Source organism: Coregonus clupeaformis, chromosome 15 (assembly GCF_020615455.1).
Source record: "Coregonus clupeaformis isolate EN_2021a chromosome 15, ASM2061545v1, whole genome shotgun sequence".
Lineage (NCBI taxonomy): Eukaryota > Metazoa > Chordata > Actinopteri > Salmoniformes > Salmonidae > Coregonus > Coregonus clupeaformis.
The window spans coordinates 35,361,650-35,385,579 of record NC_059206.1 but is presented as its reverse complement, the minus strand read 5'-3'; the positions used below and the strand labels follow the sequence as shown (position 1 = coordinate 35,385,579).

At 44.8% G+C, this 23,930-nt stretch overlaps 1 protein-coding gene across 1 annotated transcript in view; it reads left to right on the top strand.

The window, feature by feature from the left end:
- Window positions 1-23,930, top strand: part of LOC121582490 (pappalysin-1-like) — a 119,914-nt gene that overhangs the window by 56,934 nt on the left and 39,050 nt on the right. The window contains exons 10-14 of the mRNA XM_041898308.1: window positions 4,282-4,478; window positions 17,843-17,950; window positions 18,163-18,298; window positions 18,453-18,666; window positions 23,855-23,930. The exon at window positions 23,855-23,930 is cut by the window's right edge and continues 93 nt beyond it. Coding sequence (XP_041754242.1) covers window positions 4,282-4,478; window positions 17,843-17,950; window positions 18,163-18,298; window positions 18,453-18,666; window positions 23,855-23,930 — 731 coding nt within the window. The remainder of the gene's footprint in view (window positions 1-4,281; window positions 4,479-17,842; window positions 17,951-18,162; window positions 18,299-18,452; window positions 18,667-23,854) is intronic.

Below are 23,930 nucleotides of genomic sequence, written 5' to 3'. Positions count from 1 at the left end.
CATTTTTGTCAACTGAAATGAAAACAATGATGGGAGACAAGCGAGGGAAAGCTGGAACTGCTGAGAGGGCAGAGAGGGCAGACATGTTTACACTCTGTGAGAGGATAGGGGGAGGAGGTGAGAAGAGGAGGAGAGGAGGGGAGGGTAGGGGAGAGACAGATGGATTTTAAAATACTCCTCCTGTTGATATATTGTACTTTCAGAGAGATACTGATGTTAAGGTGTGCGGTAATGGAGTTGTATCTTGTGGGATGTGTCTGCCACTCACTGTTGGTCAGTATCTGAGGGATCTGTCTCCGTGTTATCCAAGATGCCTTGTGTGCTTGAGGAAAAAGATCCCTTCGATAATGGACTCGTCCACTTACCAGTCCTCATAGCACACACTTTAACATACAGTTGAAGTCAGAAGTTTACATACACTTAGGTAATTAAAACTAGTTTTTCAACCACTCCACAAATGTCTTGTTAACAAACTATAGTTTGGGCAAGTCGGTTAGGACATCTACGTTGTGCATGACACAAGTAATTTTTCCAACAATTGCTAACAGACAGATTATTTTACTTATAATTCACTGAATCGCAATTCCAGTGGGTCAGACGTTTACATACACAAAGCTTAGAAAATTTCAGAAAATGATGTCATGGCTTTAGAAGCTTCTGGTAGGCTAATTGACATTGTTTGAGTCAATTGGAGGTGTACCTGTGGATGTATTTCAAGGCCTACCTTCAAACTCAGTGCCTCTTTGCTTGACATCATGGGAAAATCTAAAGAAATCAGCCAAGTGCTGAAAAAAACACCTCCACAAGTCTGGTTCATCCTTGGGAGCAATTTCCAAACGCCTGAAGGTACCACGTTCATTTGTACAAACAATAGTACGCAAGTATGAACACCATGGGACCACACAGTCGATATACCGCTCAGGAAGGAGACGCGTTTTGTCTCCTAGAGAAAGTGCAAATCAATCCCAGAACAACAGCAAATGACCTTGTGAAGATGCTGGAGGAAAAACAGGTACGAAAGTATCTATATCCACAGTAAAACGAGTCCTATATCGACATAACCTGAAAGGCCACTCAGCAAGAATTGCTCCAAAACAGCCATAAAAAAGCCAGAATACGGTTTGCAACTGCACATGGGTCAAAGATCGTACTTTTTGGAGAAATGTACTCTGGTCTGATGAAACAAAAATAGAACTGTTTGGCCATAATGACCATCGTTATGTTTGGAGGAAAAAGGGGGTAGCTTGCATGCCGAAGAACACCATCCCAACCGTGAAGCACGGGGGTGGCAGCATCATGCTGTGGGGGTGCATTGCTGCAGGAGGGACTGGTACACTTTTATGTGGATATATTGAAGCAAAATCTCAAGACATCAGTCAGGAAGTTAAAGCTTGGTCGCAAATGGGTCTTCCAAATGGACAATGACCCCAAGCATACTTCCAAAGTTGTGGCAAAATGGCTTAAGGACAACAAAGTCAAGGTATTGGAGTGGCCATCACAAAGCCCTGACCTCAATCCTATAGAACATTTGTGAGCAGAACTGAGAAAGCATGTGCGAGCAAGGAGGCCTACAAATCTGACTCAGTTACACCAGCTCTGTCAGGAGGAATGGGCCAAAATTCAACTTATTGTGGGAAGCTTGTGGAAGGCTACCCGAAAAGTTTGACCCAAGTTAAACAATTTAAAGGCAATGTCACCAAATACTAATTGAGTGTATGTAAACTTCTGACCCACTGGGAATGTGATTAAATAAATAAAGGCTGAAATAAATCATTCTCTCTAATATTATTCTGACATTTCACATTCCTAAAATAAAGTGGTGATCCTAACTGACCTAAGACAGGGAATTTTTACTAGGATTAAATGTCAGATTGTGAAAAACTGAGTTTAAATGTATTTGGCTAAGGTGTATGTAAACTTCTGACTTCAACAGTATACAGTGGGGAGAACAAGTATTTGATACACTGCCGATTTTGCAGGTTTTCCTACTTACAAAGCATGTAGAGGTCTGTAATTTTTATCATAGGTACACTTCAACTGTGAGAGACGGAATCTAAAAAAATCCAGAAAATCACATTGTATGATTTTTAAGTAATTAATTTGCATTTTATTGCATGACAAGTATTTGATACATCAGAAAAGCAGAACTTAATATTTGGTACAGAAACCTTTGTTTGCAATTACAGAGATCATACGTTTCCTGTTGGTCTTGACCAGGTTTGCACACACTGCAGAAGGCATTTTGGCCCACTCCTCCATACAGACCTTCTCCAGATCCTTCAGGTTTCGGGGCTGTCGCTGGGCAATACGGACTTTCAGCTCCCTCCAAAGATTTTCTATTGGGTTCAGGTCTGGAGACTGGCTAGGCCACTCCAGGACCTTGAGATGCTTCTGATGGAGCCACTCCTTAGTTGCCCTGGCTGTGTGTTTCGGGTCGTTGTCATGCTGGAAGACCCAGCCACGACCCATCTTCAATGCTCTTACTGAGGGAAGGAGGTTGTTGGCCAAGATCTCGTGATACATGGCCCCATCCATCCTCCTCTCAATACGGTGCAGTCTTCCTCTCCCCTTTGCAGAAAAGCATCCCCAAAGAATGATGTTTCCACCTCCATGCTTCACGGTTGGGATTGTGTTCTTGGGTTTGTGCTCATCCTTCTTCTTCCTCCAAACACGGCGAGTGGAGTTTAGACCAAAAAGCTCTATTTTTGTCTCATCAGACCACATGACCTTCTCCCATTCCTCCTCTGGATCATCCAGATGGTCATTGGCAAACTTCAGACGGGCCTGGATATGCGCTGGCTTGAGCAGGGGGACCTTGCGTGCGCTGCACGATTTTAATCCATGACGGCGTAGTGTGTTACTAATGGTTTTCTTTGAGACTGTGGTCCCAGCTCTCTTCAGGTCATTGACCAGGTCCTGCCGTGTAGTTCTGGGCTGATCCCTCACCTTCCTCATGATCATTGATGCCCCACGAGGTGAGATCTTGCATGGAGCCCCAGAACGAGGGTGATTGACCGTCATCTTGAACTTCTTCCATTTTCTAATAATTGCGCCAACAGTTGTTGCCTTCTCACCAAGCTGCTTGCCTATTGTCCTGTAGCCCATCCCAGCCTTGTGCAGGTCTACAATTTTATCCCTGATGTCCTTACACAGCTCTCTGATCTTGGCCATTGTGGAGAGGTTGGAGTCTGTTTGATTGAGTGTTTGGACAGGTGTCTTTTATACAGGTAACGAGTTCAAACAGGTTCAGTTAATACAGGTAATGAGTGGAGAACAGGAGGGCTTCTTAAAGAAAAACTAACAGGTCTGTGAGAGCCGGAATTCTTACTGGTTGGTAGGTGATCAAATACTCTTGTCATGCAATAAAATGCAAATTATTTACTTAAAAATCATACAATGTGATTTTCTGGATTTTTGTTTTAGATTCCGTCTCTCACAGTTGAAGTGTACCTATGATAAAAATTACAGACCTCTACATGCTTTGTAAGTAGGAAAACCTGCAAAATCGGCAGTGTATCAAATACTTGTTCTCCCCACTGTGCATACATTTACGTATGGGTGGTCCGGGACATCGAACCCACAACCCTGGTGGTGTAAGGGCCATCCGCTACTAACTGAGTAAGAGAGGACCACACAGTCAAACATTAAAAGTGTGATAAATGTACCTGTATACTGTATCTCAACTTTGTAATTTGTGGTTCTTCCTTGTGACACAGCTGGCCTATCCTTGCACAAAATAGTTTAAAAACCACAAATAGACTAAAAGTTCTGAAAAATCTATAGATATTTATTTTTAAACAGATGGGATTAAAAGACTATAAAATACCGACCATGCTAAAAGTGCTTATTTTAACAAATAAAAGCTTTTTCTCCTAAACAGATAGCATGCCTAGCTTCCTCTATCCACATGTTGAATGCTCTCTACCAAATTGTGTTCAGACCCCATGAATAAAGCAGGAATAATCATTGAGGTGTGGGACATTAGTGAGTGTGGCCTAAACATCCAACACAACACAAGACAAGACAATGAACCAAGACAAGATCAACTATAGCAAATGCAGTTGATAGCTAAAATGCAATGGATAAACTACGATATATATATTGTGTAATCTGGGCCCAGTTCAACAAGTTCATTGACATTAATACAAAACAGTTTTGAAACAGTTTTCAAGTTCATTCACATAAACATAAGTTAATTTACCTCCACACAATCCAAGCGGTTTAAGAGCGAACATTAAGGTTGAATCTCTTCACACTTCTCTCTTCTCTCTCTCCCTCCAGAGGAGCCCAGTATGTGTTACTTCTACGACGGTGACGGAGTGTGTGAGGACTTTGAGCGGGAGACCAGCGTGAGGGACTGTGGCCTGTATACCCCCAGTGGCTTCTTGGACCAGTGGGCCACAGCCGTGCAGGTGTCCCACCAGGAGAGTCTCTACTGCCCTGCCGAGGTGGCCGCCGGCTACCCTGCTGTCACTAAGGTACTTCCTTAATCTACATCCTTAATCTACACCACTTTATAGGTAGTGTTCAATAGGGCACTCAACTGAAAACTTTTTAAACACTTTGCAACGTAAAACGAAAATGAGTGTTTTTTCAGCACCAAGCAGTTTTAACAATGACATGGTTTTCCGTGAGTGGTTATGACAGCCAGATAATGGTAGCCAATTTAATGTGTATATGCCACCGCACATTACCTTGTTGAATATTTTTGGTGCAAATATTTAGCTACTTATGAATGTCTGTATCTGTTACTGTGAGCTGAGTCTGTGTTCAGGGACTTGTAAGGTCACAAAGACAACGGATGCCTACACTTCACCTTGACAGGCCCCCATGATGTCAGCATTTTGTTTGGGAAGTTTATTGCGCTTTCTCATCTCAGAAGTCTCCAGCTTTTAAATTTTTGGGAGGGGAAACTGAGCCTGAAAAGCTCTTGAAAACGTTATCTGATTCATTTTTGGCCCGGGGGTGTTGTAAAGAGAGAGCTGTCTGTTGTCTGAGGTGAAGTTTATAGCTTTCATTAATATAATGCTTATGGAGGACAGGAGAAGATATCATTGATTCCACTCAGAGACTCTGGGGCCATTGATCTGTTGCTGTCTTGGGACACAGGGAATCACTGAGTGCCAAAAACACACTACACAGAGAACAACTGCGTTAGGTTCTGTCCTATTGAACCTCTCTCTGCTCTACAGGCTGTTACAACAATGTTATTAGATTGTATTTAATGATTAACAAAGTGTTATTTAATTGAAGGCAGGATTATTATAGGACCCCACCAGAGGGCAACATAATTCCTGTTCTAGAACGGAAAAGCTTGATAAGGTTCCACCTCCGAAGAATGACGCAGGTTTCTTATACATATGAATTAATTGGGGCTGGGAAGGAACGTCGAGGTGATTTCTCCCATCAAATAGGGCACTGACAGCTGTCAGTGTAGCTAGCTAGCATGCTAACCTTATCTAGCTAGCTAGCTATCTTGCTAACCTTATCTAGGTAGTTAATGTTATCTGTTGTTGCTTTCTATTTTTACTACACCATATACAAAAGATTAGCTAGCTGGCTAGGGATATGGCTGGCTATGACTGGAGCTGGATTTGTCATAAGCATTTAGGGAAAACTTTGCCAACAGATGGAAACTAGTATCTTTGACTTCGCCATCTATAGTTTTGGCATTTTCCATAAATTGTGACCGTGAATCCGCCATAGAAATAGTAATAAGATGAATCTCTGGTAATATGGATAACTATCGAAAGGTTAAGAGACATGCATTTTTCTACATTGTAATGGACACGGACGGTGCAACCTTTGGTAGGTAGGCTGCTGGCAGGCTTTGGCTGCAGTACAGAAAAGCCAAATCAGCCCGTGCTCATGGTTCTCACAGGGGAAGTGAAATGATAGGCTACAATGACTTTGCTCAAGATGCACACCGCAAATGACATGTAATAACACCCTGAGCACATCCGACAGAAAACACCAATACAAATGTGACAACAGCACAACAAAATAGATAAACAAGTTCCTTGAATTTTCTTTCGCGGCCTCCTTTTCATTATAGGACAGACACGTGGGGTTTCTAGCTGCAGTGGAGTGTGTATTGAAGCGGTAGTGAATGGTCAAAACCATTCATCTTGGGGCGACGGGGGGAGCGGGGTTCCAAAATGAAATCATATCACACAATTTTACCATATCTAAAATGATCATATATATTCTAATAAAAACTAGCTAAAAAATAATTGCAAATTGACAAATTATTCAACTGATTATGATAATTTTCTGGTAAAACATTCGTTTGAATTTGCTCCATGGCTCAGGCGGCCAAGTGGATGCAAGGCTGTTTAGCTCAGCTGTTTCTGATTAATAAACAATGCCATAAAACCCAGCCCTGAAATGAAATGTTGTCTGGAAATTATTTTCACAGTAGATCATAAGAAAACACACGGCATTGACACGGATTTCCATGAATGTCCCACTTCGAATTCCCCACTTCAAGCCCAAATATACAGTGGGGAAAAAAATTATTTAGTCAGCCACCAATTGTGCAAGTTCTCCCACTTAAAAAGATGAGAGAGGCCTGTAATTTTCATCATAGGTACACGTCAACTATGACAGACAAACTGAGATTTTTTTCCCCAGAAAATCACATTGTAGGATTTTTAATGAATTTCTTTGCAAATTATGGTGGAAAATAAGTATTTGGTCACCTACAAACAAGCAAGATTTCTGGCTCTCACAGACCTGTAACTTCTTCTTTAAGAGGCTCCTCTGTCCTCCACTCGTTACCTGCATTAATGGCACCTGTTTGAACTTGTTATCAGTATAAAAGACACCTGTCCACAACCTCAAACAGTCACACTCCAAACTCCACTATGGCCAAGACCAAAGAGCTGTCAAAGGACACCAGAAATAAAATTGTAGACCTGCACCAGGCTGGGAAGACTGAATCTGCAATAGGTAAGCAGCTTGGTTTGAAGAAATCAACTGTGGGAGCAATTATTAGGAAATGGAAGACATACAAGACCACTGAAAATCTCCCTCGATCTGGGGCTCCACGCAAGATCTCACCCCGTGGGGTCAAAATGATCACAAGAACGGTGAGCAAAAATCCCAGAACCACACGGGGGGACCTAGTGAAAGACCTGCAGAGAGCTGGGACCAAAGTAACAAAGCCTACCATCAGTAACATACTACGCCGCCAGGGACTCAAATCCTGCAGTGCCAGACGTGTCCCCCTGCTTAAGCCAGTACATGTCCAGGCCCGTCTGAAGTTTGCTAGAGTGCATTTGGATGATCCAGAAGAGGATTGGGAGAATGTCATATGGTCAGATGAAACCAAAATAGAACTTTTTGGTAAAAACTCAACTCGTCGTGTTTGGAGGACAAAGAATGCTGAGTTGCATCCAAAGAACACCATACCTACTGTGAACCATGGGAGTGGAAACATCATGCTTTGGGGCTGTTTTTCTGCAAAGGGACCAGGACGACTGATCCGTGTAAAGGAAAAAATGAATGGGGCCATGTATCGTGAGATTTTGAGTGAAAACCTCCTTCCATCAGCAAGGGCATTGAAGATGAAACGTGGCTGGGTCTTTCAGCATGACAATGATCCCAAACACACCGCCCGGGCAATGAAGGAGTGGCTTCGTAAGAAGCATTTCAAGGTCCTGGAGTGGCCTAGCCAGTCTCCAGATCTCAACCCCATAGAAAATCTTTGGAGGGAGTTGAAAGTCCGTGTTGCCCAGCGACAGCCCCAAAACATCACTGCTCTAGAGGAGATCTGCATGGAGGAATGGGCCAAAATACCAGCAATAGTGTGTGAAAACCTTGTGAAGACTTACAGAAAACTTTTGACCTGTGTCATTGCCAACAAAGGGTATATAACAAAGTATTGAGAAACTTTTGTTATTGACCAAATACTTATTTTCCCCCATAATTTGCAAATAAATTCATAAAAAATCCTACAATGTGATTTTCTGGAATTATTTTTCTCATTTTGTCTGTCATAGTTGACGTGTACCTATGATGAAAATTACAGGCCTCTCTCATCTTTTTAAGTGGGAGAACTTGCACAATTGGTGGCTGACTAAATACTTTTTTTTCCCCACTGTATCATACTTTGACTAAAACAATGACTTATTAGCTAGGTTTCCATCCAATTGGCGACAGATTTTCATGCACATTTTCTAAAATCCGCATAAATAAAATAAGCACAATTTCCCACCAGAGATGTGTTTGCATAAAATGGACTTGTTGCGGATAAAAGTATGTGCATGATGATGTAGTGCACATACAAATAACCTTTGCAGTTAAATTCCCATGTACTGAATAAAAAATACAAGTTTAATGGGTTTCCATCGCATTTTCAACTCACTGATGGTTTTGTCACAAAAAATCTTGCTTTATATAGCAAATGTGCCCACTCTGGTATTGGCACGTGCGCTCTAGCCAACAGCTGGCAGATACAGTGTGGGTATAGCCTAGGCTACATGATGACATTATTATGGACAAAAGAGCGAGATTACAGTATTTACATTTGGTCAAACGGCAGCCAAGAATCGATCCTCATGTCACCAGAATAAGACCAGAATAAGACATATATTGGAAAGGAGCATCAAGCTCATCACCTTGCACTTTCACCACCTTGTGAAGTTTATCATAACTTATTTTGTCTGTAGCCTAAAAAACTGTATGCTTTCCCGAGTATCATATTACTTTGATATGATCGCTAATATGTCAATATTTTTGCATGAAAGTATTTCCACCGACATTTCTCACATAATTAAGTTAACGACACAAAAAGATCCCACTTTGTCTAGCGTATTTTGTTTTGTTGACATTTAGAAGGTTTACCGACAAATGTTCTGTTTCCATCAGGACTGTCATGAAATTTTTTAGCAGACGTACTTTACTCGCATAAAAAGGTTAGTGACTTAAATCGTTGTGCAACATCATTAGTAAGCTCTGGGCACCGTCTTTCAGTTGAAAGAAAGTGCATTTCCGCTGTTGTGGTATTTTAATGTGTTTTTGTATTATTAGTATAATATTATACTGTAAGTATGTATGTGACAATTTCTGCCTGATTAACAGAGATCTTACTATAAAGCCAAAACAACATTTCAAATAAACAGGACTCGTCTTACAGACTTAAAAAAGAGTGGCATACATCCCAATGAAAGTATTGGGACTGGAAGCACTTCAGTGTGGTCCTTTGTAGCTCAGTTGGTAGAGCATGGTTGTAAGGCCAGGGTAGTGGGTTCAATTCCCGGGACCACCCATACGTAAAACATATGCACGCATGATTGTAAGTTGCTTTGGGATAAAAGTGTCTGCTAAATGGCATAAATTAATGTTTTCAGAACTGTTTTTGGACAGAGAATGTCATTTAGTTTACACAATGTTTTCAATACAGAGAAAGGTGGCCTTTCAATACAAGTGTCGAGCTCCTTTTGTGACGTCAATGTTCATACTATCTAGATGAGTTCACAGCTCGATGCGTGTGAGAGAGGAGACAAAGTGTGTTCCCATCAAAGTAGTTGCATAAGAAGGTATTTTCCCTGAAGAGCCACCAGAGCAGCACACATGCTCCATAAATGATTTCTACTGTGAAGAACACAGTGCCCTGGGTCAGCTTGAGATGTTGTCACTGCCAAACACACACACACACACACACACACACACACACACACACACACACACATACTGTACGCATACACATGTATTCACCATACAACAACATCTGAGGCTATCCAGGATTTGTCTTTGAACAGCAGCAGCTACAGTAACAGCATGTGTTCACCTTGTGGTTTCAGTGTTTTAAAACACCCTGATGAAAAACGTTGGGTTTAGTTCCTCTTATCTGTCATACATTTACTGTTGATTGTTACAGTAATGTCTATAACAGCACATGCCTCCTCAACCTGTCAGACTTCCCTCAGACTTCCCGTGCCCAGCTCCTGCCACACCTATAGGGAGATCCTTCATCCAGACTTGGCACGCACACACTCTCTTTGATCCTGGCATGTACGCTCAAGAGATAATATCTTCCCCAGTCAAGATGACAATAAACCTGTTTCCCAAAATTACAGTACCCAGCTACCTCTTTGTATGGACTGCACGCCCCACACACAATATCCCCTGCCTCCCCCTCTCTCTCTCCCCCAAAGGAGGGCACAGGAGATGACACGTGCTGATTTCCTGTCTACTGTAACCAGAGCACCTAGGCTTTATTGGTACCAGAAGCAACTTCCACCGACTCGAGTTTGCTCGTTAAAGTTTTCCCTCCATGCAAGGCTGATTGGGGCACTGTCCATTTCTGCTTCCCGCTGAAGGTTGCTACTGTACTGTACCGAAGCAATGTTGTTCGCCCTTAACTATACATATAGGTGGAAAAAGTTAGTGTTTTGGCAATGTTATGTGCTGTAACTAGATAGTTACACACAGGTGTAAACAGCTACTTTTCCAGTGATGTTGCTGATACATAGACTTTATTGTTTTCTTTCATGACTTCAATGTTTACTGTTTAGTGCAGATTTCACTTGGACATAACAGGTTTACCAGAAACCTACAGTTTCCCACTGTACCGTATCAGTGTACGTACTAGCTACGCTTTGAGGCTGAACTTCATGTCATGGCTCAGAGCTGTAAGGTCATGGAAATGAGTTTGGAGCACGGAACCATAGGCCCTTCTGATCTGGGTGGGGTTTCAACATTTCAAAGCACAGAGAGGCAGGGTGTGCGGGGACTAGAGGGAGTGATAGGGATCTGTCAGGATGCACGAAAGGAGCAACAGACGGATGGCGGAAGAAGGCACTTGGGATGAGTGGGACCTGGTGTATTCATGACATCTGAAGTGGACTGGGGTTACGGAAGGTGTATCTAAAGGCAGGCCAGACACACACAGGCGAACATATGTCTGCACCTGGTTAGATACAGAAAATGAACTTCATATAGGAAGTTCAGGGCAAACTTTTGCCAAGCTTGTCCATGGTGGATCATTCTCATCCACACATATGCACCACTGAGCTAAACTCTGGCAGCTTTCTCCCTCCTTCTCTTTGGGTGAGCAACAACCTCCCAGCACCAGGCCATACATAAGTACATAAGGAACACATAATTTCCCCTGAAGACGCATGCACTGTCTGTCAGTCTAGCCGTCGGGGCCAAAACCGGGCCGAGAAATGATTTAACGCAGCATGCAAAGCCTTGTACTTAGGAAAACAAATATACACACCGCCACTGTGTGTAACAGCTGAGAGCTGAGTAGCCTGCAGTCTTTCTTCTTTCAGAAAGAAATCAGCGATTCAGAGTGACACGCATCTATCAGAGGGCCACTGAGCGTGGCTACCGGGCTCGCTTGTTGACTTTTATAGCCCCGCGCCCCACGGGCTGTCGGATGGCATGGCCCACGCTCTGTTTGATTTTCTTTCCTAGTTTTTTTTCTTCTCTCCGTCAGTTTTATCATGTCGGTTGCACAGTGTGCCGATTGTGCAGGAGGGGAACTTACTCCATCCAGAATGAATGTGGAGGTGGCGCTCCATTGAGATGTCTTGCACTCTGAGAATGTGCAAACGGCACGCGGGATAGAGGGAGAGACAGACAGACAGAGACAGATAGACAGACAGAGAGAGAGAGAAAGAAGGAGATAGAGACAGAGAGAGTGTGAGAGAGAATACGAAAAAGAACGAGGCACATAAATAGGATGAGAGACAGACGGCGAGAAAGAGAGAGTAGGAAAGAGAGAGAGAGACGGACAGAAAGGAGAGGAAGAAGGCAGACAGTGTTTCTTTGTACTGTGTGCTTTGCTTTCGTCACCAGCTCTGTTCCCTTCACTAAAGACCTCAGACAGTTTGTTAATGGATTATGTCTGCTGTCAATTTGATCCTAGTGAATGATGTCTGAACCCAATAACACAGGGAGGTGCAACGCTTTAGATATGCATCTTATGGCAAATGCCATGGCTTAGAATTAACATTTCAGAACAAATAATGGACACTAATGCATACATTGGCCAAACCTCAATTTTACACCCTAAGGGCAGCCCTTATTTAATTATATGAAACAGATTCAAAGTCATCACACATCTGCTGTATTATTTAATTAAAATACCATACAGACACGAGATAGAATTAACTTAAGCATTAAGACAATTTTGGGGTTGATAAGTGTTAATAATTATACAAATCTGCCTCCTTGCACATTTTACATTTGTTTCTTGGCCAATTCATCTGTACTGCTAGCTTAATCTTTTCTTTGAGGAAGCTGTAAGATGTTAGGGTTAGGGTTAGCCATATATAGATATATATAGAAGACCAGTGTTTGAGGGACTGCTTTTGTAAGTTTAAACATATGTTCTTGCTTTCCCATGGAACACATGCATGCACGTTCACACATGCACACACACACACACACACACACACACACACACACACACACACACACACACCACACCACACACGTCACATACCATCCACACAGTCAGTCTATCCAGCAGCAGCTACAGTAAGTCGGCCATGCTTCATGTAGGATTATAGTCATGGTCCCCAGTGGATTCAATGTACCACTCCTGTCTTTGTGTAGCACAACATAATGTTCACACAGTAACACCATGGGATACTTATTTTAGCTGGGTTAATTGGTGAATTGGGCTTAGAGCTAGCAACCAGCAACGCATATTACAGTAAACCTTTTAATGGTGAGCCAGGTGATTTCTCAGGGGATGGATGCTGCCCAGCAATCTCTGACGCAACCCCGGTCCAGAGCCCTAGAGAGCCCCAGTTTTTTATTATGGATCCCAGGCAGACTACAGGATAACATTAGTAGCAGTCCTTTCATGCCGCAAATAATCACCAGCATATGATGCTGAAACCCAGGCATTTAGCACATTAGAACGATGTATGTGCACGGGCAGGGAGCTATGGATAGAGCTTCCATCTCGCTGGCATCTAAGACAGTGTGGTCCCTCAGGTAACTCACCATTTACTAGAAGAGGAGGAGAAAAGAACATGAGAGAAGAGGAGGAGGGGGAAAAAAGCGTCTGGCTAGTAAAAACAAGGAAACAATCACCGTAGTTTTGTTCCGAGTCCCAGAAGTGCAGTGTGCGCAGGCAGCAACTCACACACCAAAGCCCATACAGTAGCTAACAGCTCTGTGCTGTGCTCTCGGCGAGGAACTACAAGGAAGGGCATGTTTCCCTCACACTATAAACCCACTCCAAACCACACTCCTCGTCAGGCTCGCGGCCAGTGACATAAGCATGTGGTAACATAAAAAAAGCCCCGAATGGCGTTCCGACGTTCTCTCGTTTCAATTATCATTAAGGGGACCATCTGGAAACCCCATCAGGTTGGGTTCTGGAGGTTTCAGCAGCCCCCATTTACATTTCGAGCTGTTAACACATAGGTTTTGGCCACAGGGATGAGTGTTGGATGTGTTGAGTGAGGGACATTTATGTGCCAGTGGCAGCCTGACAGAGAAGGCCATGCCCGAGAAATCCATCACCATCTGAATCCATCTGCGATCGGCTGGTTGGCCTGGCACTGGTGCACCCACCCACCCTGGTTCTGTGGTCGCAGCACCAGCCACTGCTTAGGTCTTGACAGATGAGATCAGGGGAGTAGGTAGACCACACTATTACCTTGCCCTCAGCTCACTCGCTGGGCTGCGGCTAGTGCACGGCCGCCTCTCAGTAGGCCGTATAAGCCCCGTTATTAGCTCAGCAGCCAATGGGACGGTGCGCCTGGCGGTAAGGGTGGGGCCCGGGGAGCTGTTTCTCCTTGGTGACAGGACATTACCTCACACGTCAGGCGCTTACCAGCATTCCGGTAAATGATGGCGGTCTGAACCTCGCACAGGACTCGACCCGCAAATGTCTCACAGATGCTCGCTTCTTCCGCCCTGATGGAGCTCTTATTTATGGTAACTTTCACAAAACAAAGAAAAATGAAAAGAAAAGAAGCCAAGCAGCTGTTTACTGGATGTGTTTTGATGAAATAAATAAACACATTTGGGAGCCGTGGCCAAATAAGAAACATCCGCTCCCCAAATGTGCTGCAATGTGTGTTGAATCCAGTGAACTTGGGGAGGGGCAGGCAGGCGGAGAGGAAACCAGAAGTAGTCGGCTAGGGCGGACAAGCTCCAACAAACGCTGTGTTCCAAAGCTGCACTTTTCATGACCAATCCTGAGAGGCCAAACGGGGTCACCCCTTGCCCTGAATAGGCCTTTCATAAGCTGCGTTTACAGTACACAGGAGCAGAATATGGACCGTTCTGTTGAGAAGCAACATAGATGTTTATGGCTTGATTAGGTGTCATTCATACTTATGAATGAAAATATTTGCAGAGAATGGTATACAAGTATGGGCTATTTTCAACTCATGAACTGAAGCAGACTTGTGTAGTCCAAGAGATGCTGCATGTGCTCTCCTCTGCAGGATGGCCATGAGGTTAGAGAGAGAGAGGAAGTGTGAGATCACCCTGCTGCCAGGCAACATATTGTGAGTGGGCTGCTCTTGGGTGGCTGAGGTTACTGTTGGGTTTGGGGTTACGCTTGGGGCCTCTCCCTCTCTCTCTCTTCCAGCTAGCCTGACTGTGTGTTTATAGCTATAGACCTGGGGTTGGGGTTGGTAGGATATGGTTGGGGCCCTCTCTCTTCCATCTTGACTGTGTGTGTGTCTTGGTCTAAGGCTGAGGTTGGCGTTGGGTTTGGTGTTATGGTCTGGGGCCTCTCTCTACTCCCAGCCTGGCTGTGTGTGTCTGGTTGTAGAGGTTGGTGTTATGGTCTGGGGCCTCTCTCTACTCCCAGCCTGGCTGTGTGTGTCTGGTTGTAGAGGTTGGTGTTATAGTCTGGGGCCTCTCTCTACTCCCAGCCTGGCTGTGTGTGTCTGGTTGTAGAGGTTGGTGTTATAGTCTGGGGCCTCTCTCTACTCCCAGCCTGGCTGTGGCTTCCCTCTGCAGAGGTGATCTAACTTCTACTACTGGCATCCGATATGCACCGCAGCGGGAAACGCCATGGTAGAGGCAAATTAAGCAATTAAGACCATCATTATTTCTCGGGCTCTGTGGTTTTTTCCCTCTCTCCCTCCTCCTTCCCTCTACATTTTTCATTTGGTGGGGGGGGGATCATTGTGAGAAACAGTGCTGATAGGCAGTCTGTCCTATTTGCTGCATTTGAGCGGGAGAATGGCCTCAATGGCCCTATCCCACCCTCTTTCTCTTTCTCTCTCTCTCTCACACACACACACACACAAAATGAGATTGCTCTTTTGGCTGCCTGTCTCCCCTCAGCTCTCCTTCCCTCCTTTTACCTTAAGTGGTGATTTAAAAACAACTGCGTGTATCTGCAGACCGGGGGCTCAATGTTGTCTGCCGTGCCGCCTTTCGTAAGCAGACAGCTGGTCTGAATTAAGGACCGTTGGAGGGGTAGAGGGGGGGAAACATAACAGTACCTTCCCCACTGTTGCTGCTGTGTTGTTCAGGGAACCATAGGCTTTAGGTTATTTGCTTGTAACTTCCAAACACCCAGTTTGAGCTGCGTAGAGGCTGAAGGGACACAGGGGGTGAAAGTGGGGGTGGAATGGAGGGGACGAGAGGGTGGTGCACTATTGGTGATTGAGGATGAGAGGGACGCGGGATAGACGGGTGCCGTCCCTCCCTTTCTCCTTCTGTTTACTTGTCTAGCAAGCCCCCCTTGAGAAATGAGAGTAGAAGGGGTCTGCGACCACATGGCCTTGTCTTTAGGCTCTCTCTCTCTCTCTCTCTCTCTCTCTCTCTCTCTCTCTCGCTCTTTCTCTCTCGCTCTTTCTCTCGTCCTCTCTCTTGCAACACAGAGACCTAAAATAGACTCTGGGACTGTCTTTTGTCAACATATCGTGCGATAATGTTGTAGCTGTAGTCAAGCAATTCAGTTGATCGGCGCGGGCAGAGGGCTTTTTTACTGCCATAACAAAGTGAACAAAAAAGCTTCTAAGTTTAGACTCCAGTGTGTTGTTTCTTCTTTCTCCTTTCCCTTTTCCGACCCTCTCAAGTTGCGGTCTCCAACGATTTATTGTCCGGCATTTGTTTTATTGGTTTATTTTTCCCTGTGTGTTGCTTATGTTAGAGACCTTGCTTGGCTGCTCTGTTGTGGTTCGCTCCGTGATGCAAGGCCCCTGCTATGTGGTCCTCTGTGGGCTCCTGCTTTAGACCCTCCTCACCCCCCACCCCAACCTTAAACGCACATATGTACACACACACACACACACACACACACAAGATCAGTCCTTGGGGGAGGTTGAGGATGTATTTACAACCTCTTAATGACCAAATCCAATGAATGACGAATCTTACTTGGACTAGTTTGACTCTTGCCATTGTACAGGAGGAGGCTGGGGAGTAATATAACTTTGGAGGCTCGTGAATCCCTGCTACCGGCATTGCTCTTTATGGGTGTTTGGTAGAGGGCAAGTTTTGACTTGCGATTACAGTGCGCTAGCTATGTCTGTCGAAAACTGTGGGGTGTTCTAAAAACACCCGGGGGGGGACGACGACGACGACTCAGTGCTACCTGTGTTTGCATAAATAAGTCATTGGTTGGCTGTCACCTGTGCAATATTCACTCGCCGCTTAGTTTCCACCACTGCGTCTGGTTCGTCTAGCTCTGGGTGTCTCTGGTTACAGGTGTCTGATTTCACTGGCATCAGGCAATGGGCGAAACTGGCTGTCCTTGTGCCTGTGTCTGTACTCTCTCCCCCCAGGTAGGCAGGTAGCCTTTCGGGTAGGAGCGTTGGGCCAGTTACCGAAAGGTTGCTGGATTGAATCCGGAGCTGATAAGGTAAAAATCTGTCGTTCTGCCCCTGAGCAAGGCAGTTAACTGTTCCCCGGGCGCCGATGATGTGGATGTCGATTAAGGCAGCCCCCTGCACCTCTCTGATTCAGAGGGGTTGTGTTAAATGAGGAAGACACATTTCAGTTCAATGCATTCAGTTGTACAACTGACTAGGTATCCCCCTTTCCTTTCCCTTTCCCATTGCTATCTCCAACATGGTTCACCAGCTTCTACTGGTCACGGATAGCCTCTCTGCTCTGTGAAGAGAGACAACAAACAACACAAACAGCCTCCCCTCTGTGCCCGTCCCTAACTAAGCAGCCCTCATACAGAGGATGGTAGAGAGGATGAAGTAGAGCTGTCAGAGGCATGGAAGTGTTTAAGCCTTATGAGTTGACATCTGGCTCTCTGGTTCTGAGTCTGATAAACATTAAAGAGAGGAGAATTAGAGGTGGGATAGAGAGAGAAAGAGAGTGGAGGGATAGAGAGAGGGGATTGGGGAGAGAGAATGAACGAGTGATGGAGAGAAAGATGAAAAGGAGTAATGGAGAGTGAGATATTTAGAGAGAAAGAAAGCGAGAGGATCAAAAGCGCCCCTCTCCCCAGACTGCCTGTTTTTTCACAGCGTTAACTTGCTTAGCGTGTTACACTGCCCCTCCATGTGTGCCGTATCAACTCAGCCTTGTTTTCCCTAGCAACTTCCTCACACTATTACATAACTCCAGGAATTACCCTGTTGGCAGGGCTTTGAACACATCTCAACCTTTGAGGCAACACAATAACAAAAGCATCAGAAAAAAATTCACTTTCTAATGATGCCAATTCACATTGATTTGGTTCATATCCGAAAAGGAACATGCAAACTATCTTGTTTCAAATTATCTGACATTTTCAGAAACATGTTGTTTACACGAAATGTGTGCAATTTCTATGTACAAATGTTACAAAAATATTTGGTGTCACTACCAATCTTTCTCTATCTCTCTCTCTCTCTCTCTCTCTCTCTCTGTCTCTCTCTCTGTGTGTCTCTGTGTGTGTCATCAGACATGCCAGTCCAAGGTGTTTGACCTGTCTGACGGAGTTTCCCAGTACGCCTGGTTCCCCTGCAGAGAGGCCCTACAGTCCTCCTGGTACCCCCAGTACTGGCTCAAGGTAGGTCACAGGCCAAAGGTTATAGGTCAGGGGTCATGGGATATGGGTGGGCAAAGACTGAGACTGACCCCTGTGGACACAAATGAAAGATGTCTTTTGAAGATTTATGCAAAAGCTGAAGTTACATAAACATATCTCCAGTTAGTAATATGCCCTATATGAATGTGTTGAGAGTTTAGGGCACTAAATGTGACTGTTCCCTTCTCACCCAGGCCTACTTCTCCCACCCCATGGTGGCTGCTGCTGTGATAATCCACTTAGCTGCAGACGGTACGGGCTACATCGACCAGACGCAGTGCAACATCACCGTTCAACTGGTGGACACCAAGGAGGTCATCCATAGCTTAGGTCCGTAGATACAACCTATGGAACTGTGGAAGCTTGGAAAGATCTCTTAAGAATCTCATATGAGCTATATCTCTGTCTTCCCACATCCCTCTTTGGCCCTCCTTTCTCTGTCTCTTTCCTTCCCCCCATCCCTCTCCCTGTTCCCTCCTTCTAGGCGATTGGCGTCTGAGCTGCAGGACCAACCCTCTGGTAATCCCAGTGAGCCATGACCTGAGCGTGGCCTTCTACCACACCAAGGCCATTCTGGTCGAGTTCCGCTCCCACCTGGTGGCCATCTCTGGTGTGGGCCTGCGCTCCTTCCAGTTCTTTGACCCAATCACCATCAGCGGGTGCCAGAGCAACGAGATCTACAACCCAATGGGTCAGAGGTGAGGAGGGGGCAGAGGGCGCAAGGGGAGACATACAAAAGATCACTGTTATGCATATAGAAGTAAACGTGTAGGGAAATGTGAACATGAGCATGTGTATAACTGTGCATACACGCAAGTGAATGTACGAACACACACACACACATGGGCGCACACACAGGCCTCAGAATTTGTCAGGGGGCTGTCATGAGAAATAGGGCCATTTGTGGCTTTTGTTGTTTGCTAGTGAAGCAAACGAGAAAAGCTAATTGGATGAGGAGGATTTAAGTATCTGCTCTAAACAGGAAGTTGTTTGATGCCACAAAGAGAAGTTGCCCTCTCCAGAGTTGTCTTTGGCTCTGTGACCCATACCACTGAGCTGTCAAACTCAACAATTAACTTGGTGTTATTCAGCTGATATGTGTGGTGGCAATTCTTCGGTTTCCTATAGACCAGGGATGGGCAACTGGCAGCCCCTTTTTGTAGGCCCGTGGATCAATTCACAAGGCGCAAACACAAGGTGCAATTTTCTAAATTTGGTTGTGCATCAGCAGTTTTTCTCTTGTTATGTCATCATTGACAGTCACTCAATTATCCCATGTCAGCTATTTATTTATTTATTGGTAAGTTAATCTAGACAGATATACAAACTTGTAGTAATCACTGTCAAATTACCGACACTGCAGGCCCTCATGATGAATTCAGAATTTTTGTGGCACCCACCCCATCAACGTTGTCCATCCCTGCTATAGAAGATTTAAGTACTAAGTTCAGATGTAGTAGATTTACTTAGCAAACATTCTGTAGGCTGTTCAAGCTCCTAAACCAACTAGCATGCCAGACATGTAGCTCCTTTCATTGTCATAGTAAAGAAATCCTCCCTTGTCCATACAAGTTTGAATCAATAGTAAATTAACTACATCTCTCTTGCAAAACACATTTGATCTCAATGAGACTAAACCTGGGATGAATTAAGGGTCAAACCACTCTAAAAATGCGCTAGTGCACATTTCATGCCCTTCGGTTGCGCTAAAACTGGGGTGCATCCCAAATGGCACCCTATTCCCTACATAGTGCACTATGGACCCTGGTCAAAAGAAGTGCACTATATAGGGAATAGGGTGGCATTTGGGACGCAGTCCTGGATTTGACTGTTCCAGCAGCAGAGCTCTGGTGGGAGGCTGGAGGTGGGAGTTTCCATGCCGACCCAGAGGAACAGCTCATTCATTAGTAATTAATAATTGCCAAGTATTACGGCTCCTTGTATTGACATATTTGGGGTTTGTTGTGCTCAGCGGGAGCCGTATCCAAAGTGGTTTTGTAAATATGATCTATTTGGCAGCTCCCTGCTTCAACTGCTCCCGCCTGAGCCTCTAGAAGGGATTTATTGCAGGGATTCTTAAGCTAGAGCATTTCTCCTCCTCTTTCTCCTCATACTCCCTTACCTTCATTTCTCCTCCTCCTCATCTTATTCCCGATCCTCCTCTCTTCTCCTCCCTCTCCTTCTATCTCTCTTCGCTCCCTGCCTTCTCCCTCTCCTCCTCTGCTTCCTCTTCCCTCTCCTCTTCCTCCTCCTCTTTCACCTCTTCTCATCCATGTTCTCTTCTCCCCTCTTCTCCTACTCCCTCAACTTCTCCCCCTCTTTGCTCTCTTCCTCCCTTTCCTCCTCTCTCTCTCCAGCCAAACAGCTGATTTCCCGTAATAATTCTGCCTCTACAAAACACCAAGTCCCTTATTCCCTAAGTTGTTAACAACAGGAGCTATTAACGTGACCCGGTTTTATGTTCCACACTCTTGTTTTTTTCCTTCTTTCTTTTCCTTCCCTGCGCCATCCCTTCTTTCAAATGCAAAGATTTGAGGGGTACTGGCAGATTGTTGGACTGTGAGTGTGGAGGCTCTAGAGTCTTTTTCCACATTTGTCCTAGTCTCCAGTGAAGGTTCAGATTTTGAGTGATGGGACACTGGAAGGGAGATAGTGACCTCGTCATAGCCCCTTCTAGTAGTCTTCAGACTATTGATCATTTTTCAAGTGTTTAAAAAATTCTCAAGGAGACGGAGCTGAAACCGCACTTATAACTCAATACATACCTTATGGCTCATGTAATGTAAAGTGGCATGAAAACAACTCAGTGTTAAGCTGTCTATAAAGCCAGTTTCTTTCCACCTTCTCAGCTAAGGATCCTAAAATGTAAACACCGTAGCTCAAGCAGGGAGTTTGGATTTGTAGTGAGTGTCGGTTTGTGTTTGCTCTGCCTTCTCTCTATACGTTTATAGGTTCACATTAGGCTTTCAGAGTTTGTTATTGAGGTGGAAGGAGAAAGAACGAGAGAGGGAGAAAAAGCACTACATTTACATTTTAGCAGACGCTCTTATCCAGAGCGACTTACAGAAGCAATAAGGGTTAAGTGCCTTGCTCAAGGGCACATTGGCAGATGTTTTTGTTGTCTCTGGGATTCAAACCAGCTACCTTTCAGTTACTGACCCAACACTCTTACCCTGTAAGCTACCTGCCACCTATTAGAGGTATTAGGTTTGTAAGAGGGAGACAGAGAACGATAGAGGTACCGAAAAGATGACACAGAGAGAGAGAGAGAGAGAGAGAGAGAGAGAGAGAGAGAGAGAGAGAGAGAGAGAGAGAGAGAGAGAGAGAGAGAGAGAGAGAGAGAGAGAGAGAGAGAGAGAGAGAGAGAGAGAGAGAGAGAGAGAGAGAGAGAGAGAGAGAGAGAGAGAGAGAGAGAGAGAGAGAGAGAGAGAGAGAGAGAGAGAGAGAGAGAGAGAGAGAGAGAGAGAGAGAGAGAGAGAGAGAGAGAGAGAGAGAGAGAGAGAGAGAGAGAGAGAGAGATCTCTGTGCTTTTTTCCCTAATGTTCTCTCTTCTGCATCCCAAATGGCACCCAATTCCCTATATAGCACACTACTGGTCAAAAGTAGTGCGCTATATAGGGAATACAGCAGGCAGACTGTTGTTAAAGACAGCCTCAGGCGTCCCGGCATTCCTAGAACATTAAAAAAGAGTCCTCTGACTGCTACCAACGTAGCGCTTGGCCAGACTCTGTCATTGTAGTCTGCTCACAATATCCCACTTCTCTTAATTCATTAACCACACTCCCACATGTGTGTGTGCAGACACATAGACACACACACACACAAATCTGGACGCACAGACTCAAAAGCATGCCCACTACTTCTCTCTGACCATATATGAAACATTTATTGATTGATTAATTCAGATTGTGTCTTGTGGGCTTTCAAATACTGCTCCAGTGAGAGTACTGATACACAGCTACATGGCATGTATCTATCTAGCCTAGCCAAGGCTACACCTTGTTGATAACTAGTAGCTACTCCACCAAACCTCAACCCAGTCTGAGCTGAGCAACTAGCCCCAGAGAATCTTACTTGCAAAGCAGCAGCCCTATACTGTAGTGTGCTGACTCAAGACATTCACTCCTCCCATTGTGTTGCTGGTTCTGGAAAGAGGAGATATAGCACATTCTATAGATAGCTGTGTGTTCTCCATGCTATAATGAAGACAGATGTGGAGGATGATATCTAGATGCCTGTACTGGATCACGTCTGGGATGATGATATGTGGGTATTGATTAATGGGTTGCGTCCCAAATGGCACCCTAATCCCTATATAGAGCACTACCTTGGACTAGAGCCCTGTGGCTACCGTGGTCTCACTTCTAGGGTAGCCAGGTGAATGCAGTGTGGCAGTGTGTGTTGAGACAGTGTGGTTGTGTTGAGACGTTGTGGTTGTGTTGAGACGTTGTGGTTGTGTTGAGACAGTGTGGTTGTGTTGAGACAGTGTGGTTGTGTGTGTGCTGAGACAGTGTGGTTGTGGTTGTGTTGAGACAGTGTGGTTGTGTGTGTGTTGAGACAGTGTGGTTGGGTTGTGTTGAGACAGTGTGGTTGTGGTTGTGTGTGTGTGTTGAGACATTGTGGTTGTGTTGAGACAGTGTGGTTGTGTGTGTGTTGAGACAGTGTGGTTGTGTGTGTTGAGACAGTGTGGTTGTGGTTGTGTTGAGACCGTGTGGTTGTGTTGAGACAGTGTGGTTGTGTGTGTGTGTTGAGACAGTGTGGTTGTGGTTTTGTGTGTGTTGAGACAGTGTGGTTGTGTTGAGACAGTGTTTTTTGTGGTTGTGTTGAGACAGTGTGGTTGTGGTTGTGTTGAGACAGTGTGGTTGTGGTTGTGTTGAGACAATGTGGTTATGTTGAGACAGTGTGGTTATGTTGAGACAGTGTGGTTGTGTTGAGATGTTGTGGTTGTGTTGAGACAGTGTGGTTGTGGTTATGTTGAGACAGTGTGGTTGCGGTTGTGTTGAGACTGTGTGGTTGCGGTTGTGTTGAGACAGTGTGGTTGCGGTTGTGTTGAGACAGTGTGGTTGCGGTTGTGTTGAGACAGTGTTGTTGTGGTTATGTTGAGACAGTGTGGTTGCGGTTATGTTGAGACAGTGTGGTTGTGGTTGTGTTGAGACAGTGTGGTTATGTTGAGCCGGTGTGGTTGTGTTGAGACAGTGTTGTTGTGGTTATGTTGAGACAGTGTGGTTGTGGTTGTGTTGATACAGTGTTTTTGTGGTTGTGTTGAGACAGTGTTGTTGTGGTTGTGTTGAGACAGTGTGGTTGTGTTGAGACTGTGGTTTTGTTGAGTGTGGTTGTGTTGAGACAGTGTGGTTGTGTTGAGAGTGTGGTTATATTGAGACAGTGTGGTTGTGTTGAGACAGTGTGGTTGTGTTTGTGTTGAGACGTTGTGGTTGTGTTGAGACGTTGTGGTTGTTTTGAGACAGTGTGGTTGTGTTGAGACTGTGGTTGTGTTGAGACAGTGTGGTTATGGTTGTGGTAAGACATTGTGGTTGTGCTGAGACAGTGTGGTTGTGTTGAGACTGTGGTTGTGTTGAGACAGTGTGGTTGTGGTTGTGGTAAGACAGTGTGGTTGTGCTGAGACAGTGTGGTTGTGTGTGTTTATATTGTACTGTATGGGTGTTCTACCAACTGCATTTAAGTGGGCTGTGTCTGGCTGTGGATTTATCTACACTGTTATACTGATTATTTCTGTTTCATCTGTGTATGTTCTTCCCTACTCTAGTTGTATCATATATACAGTACAGCATACTCTATATGTGCAGTATATATTTAGCTACTATGTGCGTGCTTATACTGGTACTAAATAATTCACCCCTATGTTTTTGTGTACCCTCCCTTCTCTAGTTGTGTCCATTACTCGTGTGAGGCCAACGACTGCCAGGAGCCGCTAATCCGCAATGCAGAGCTCAAGTGTAGCAGT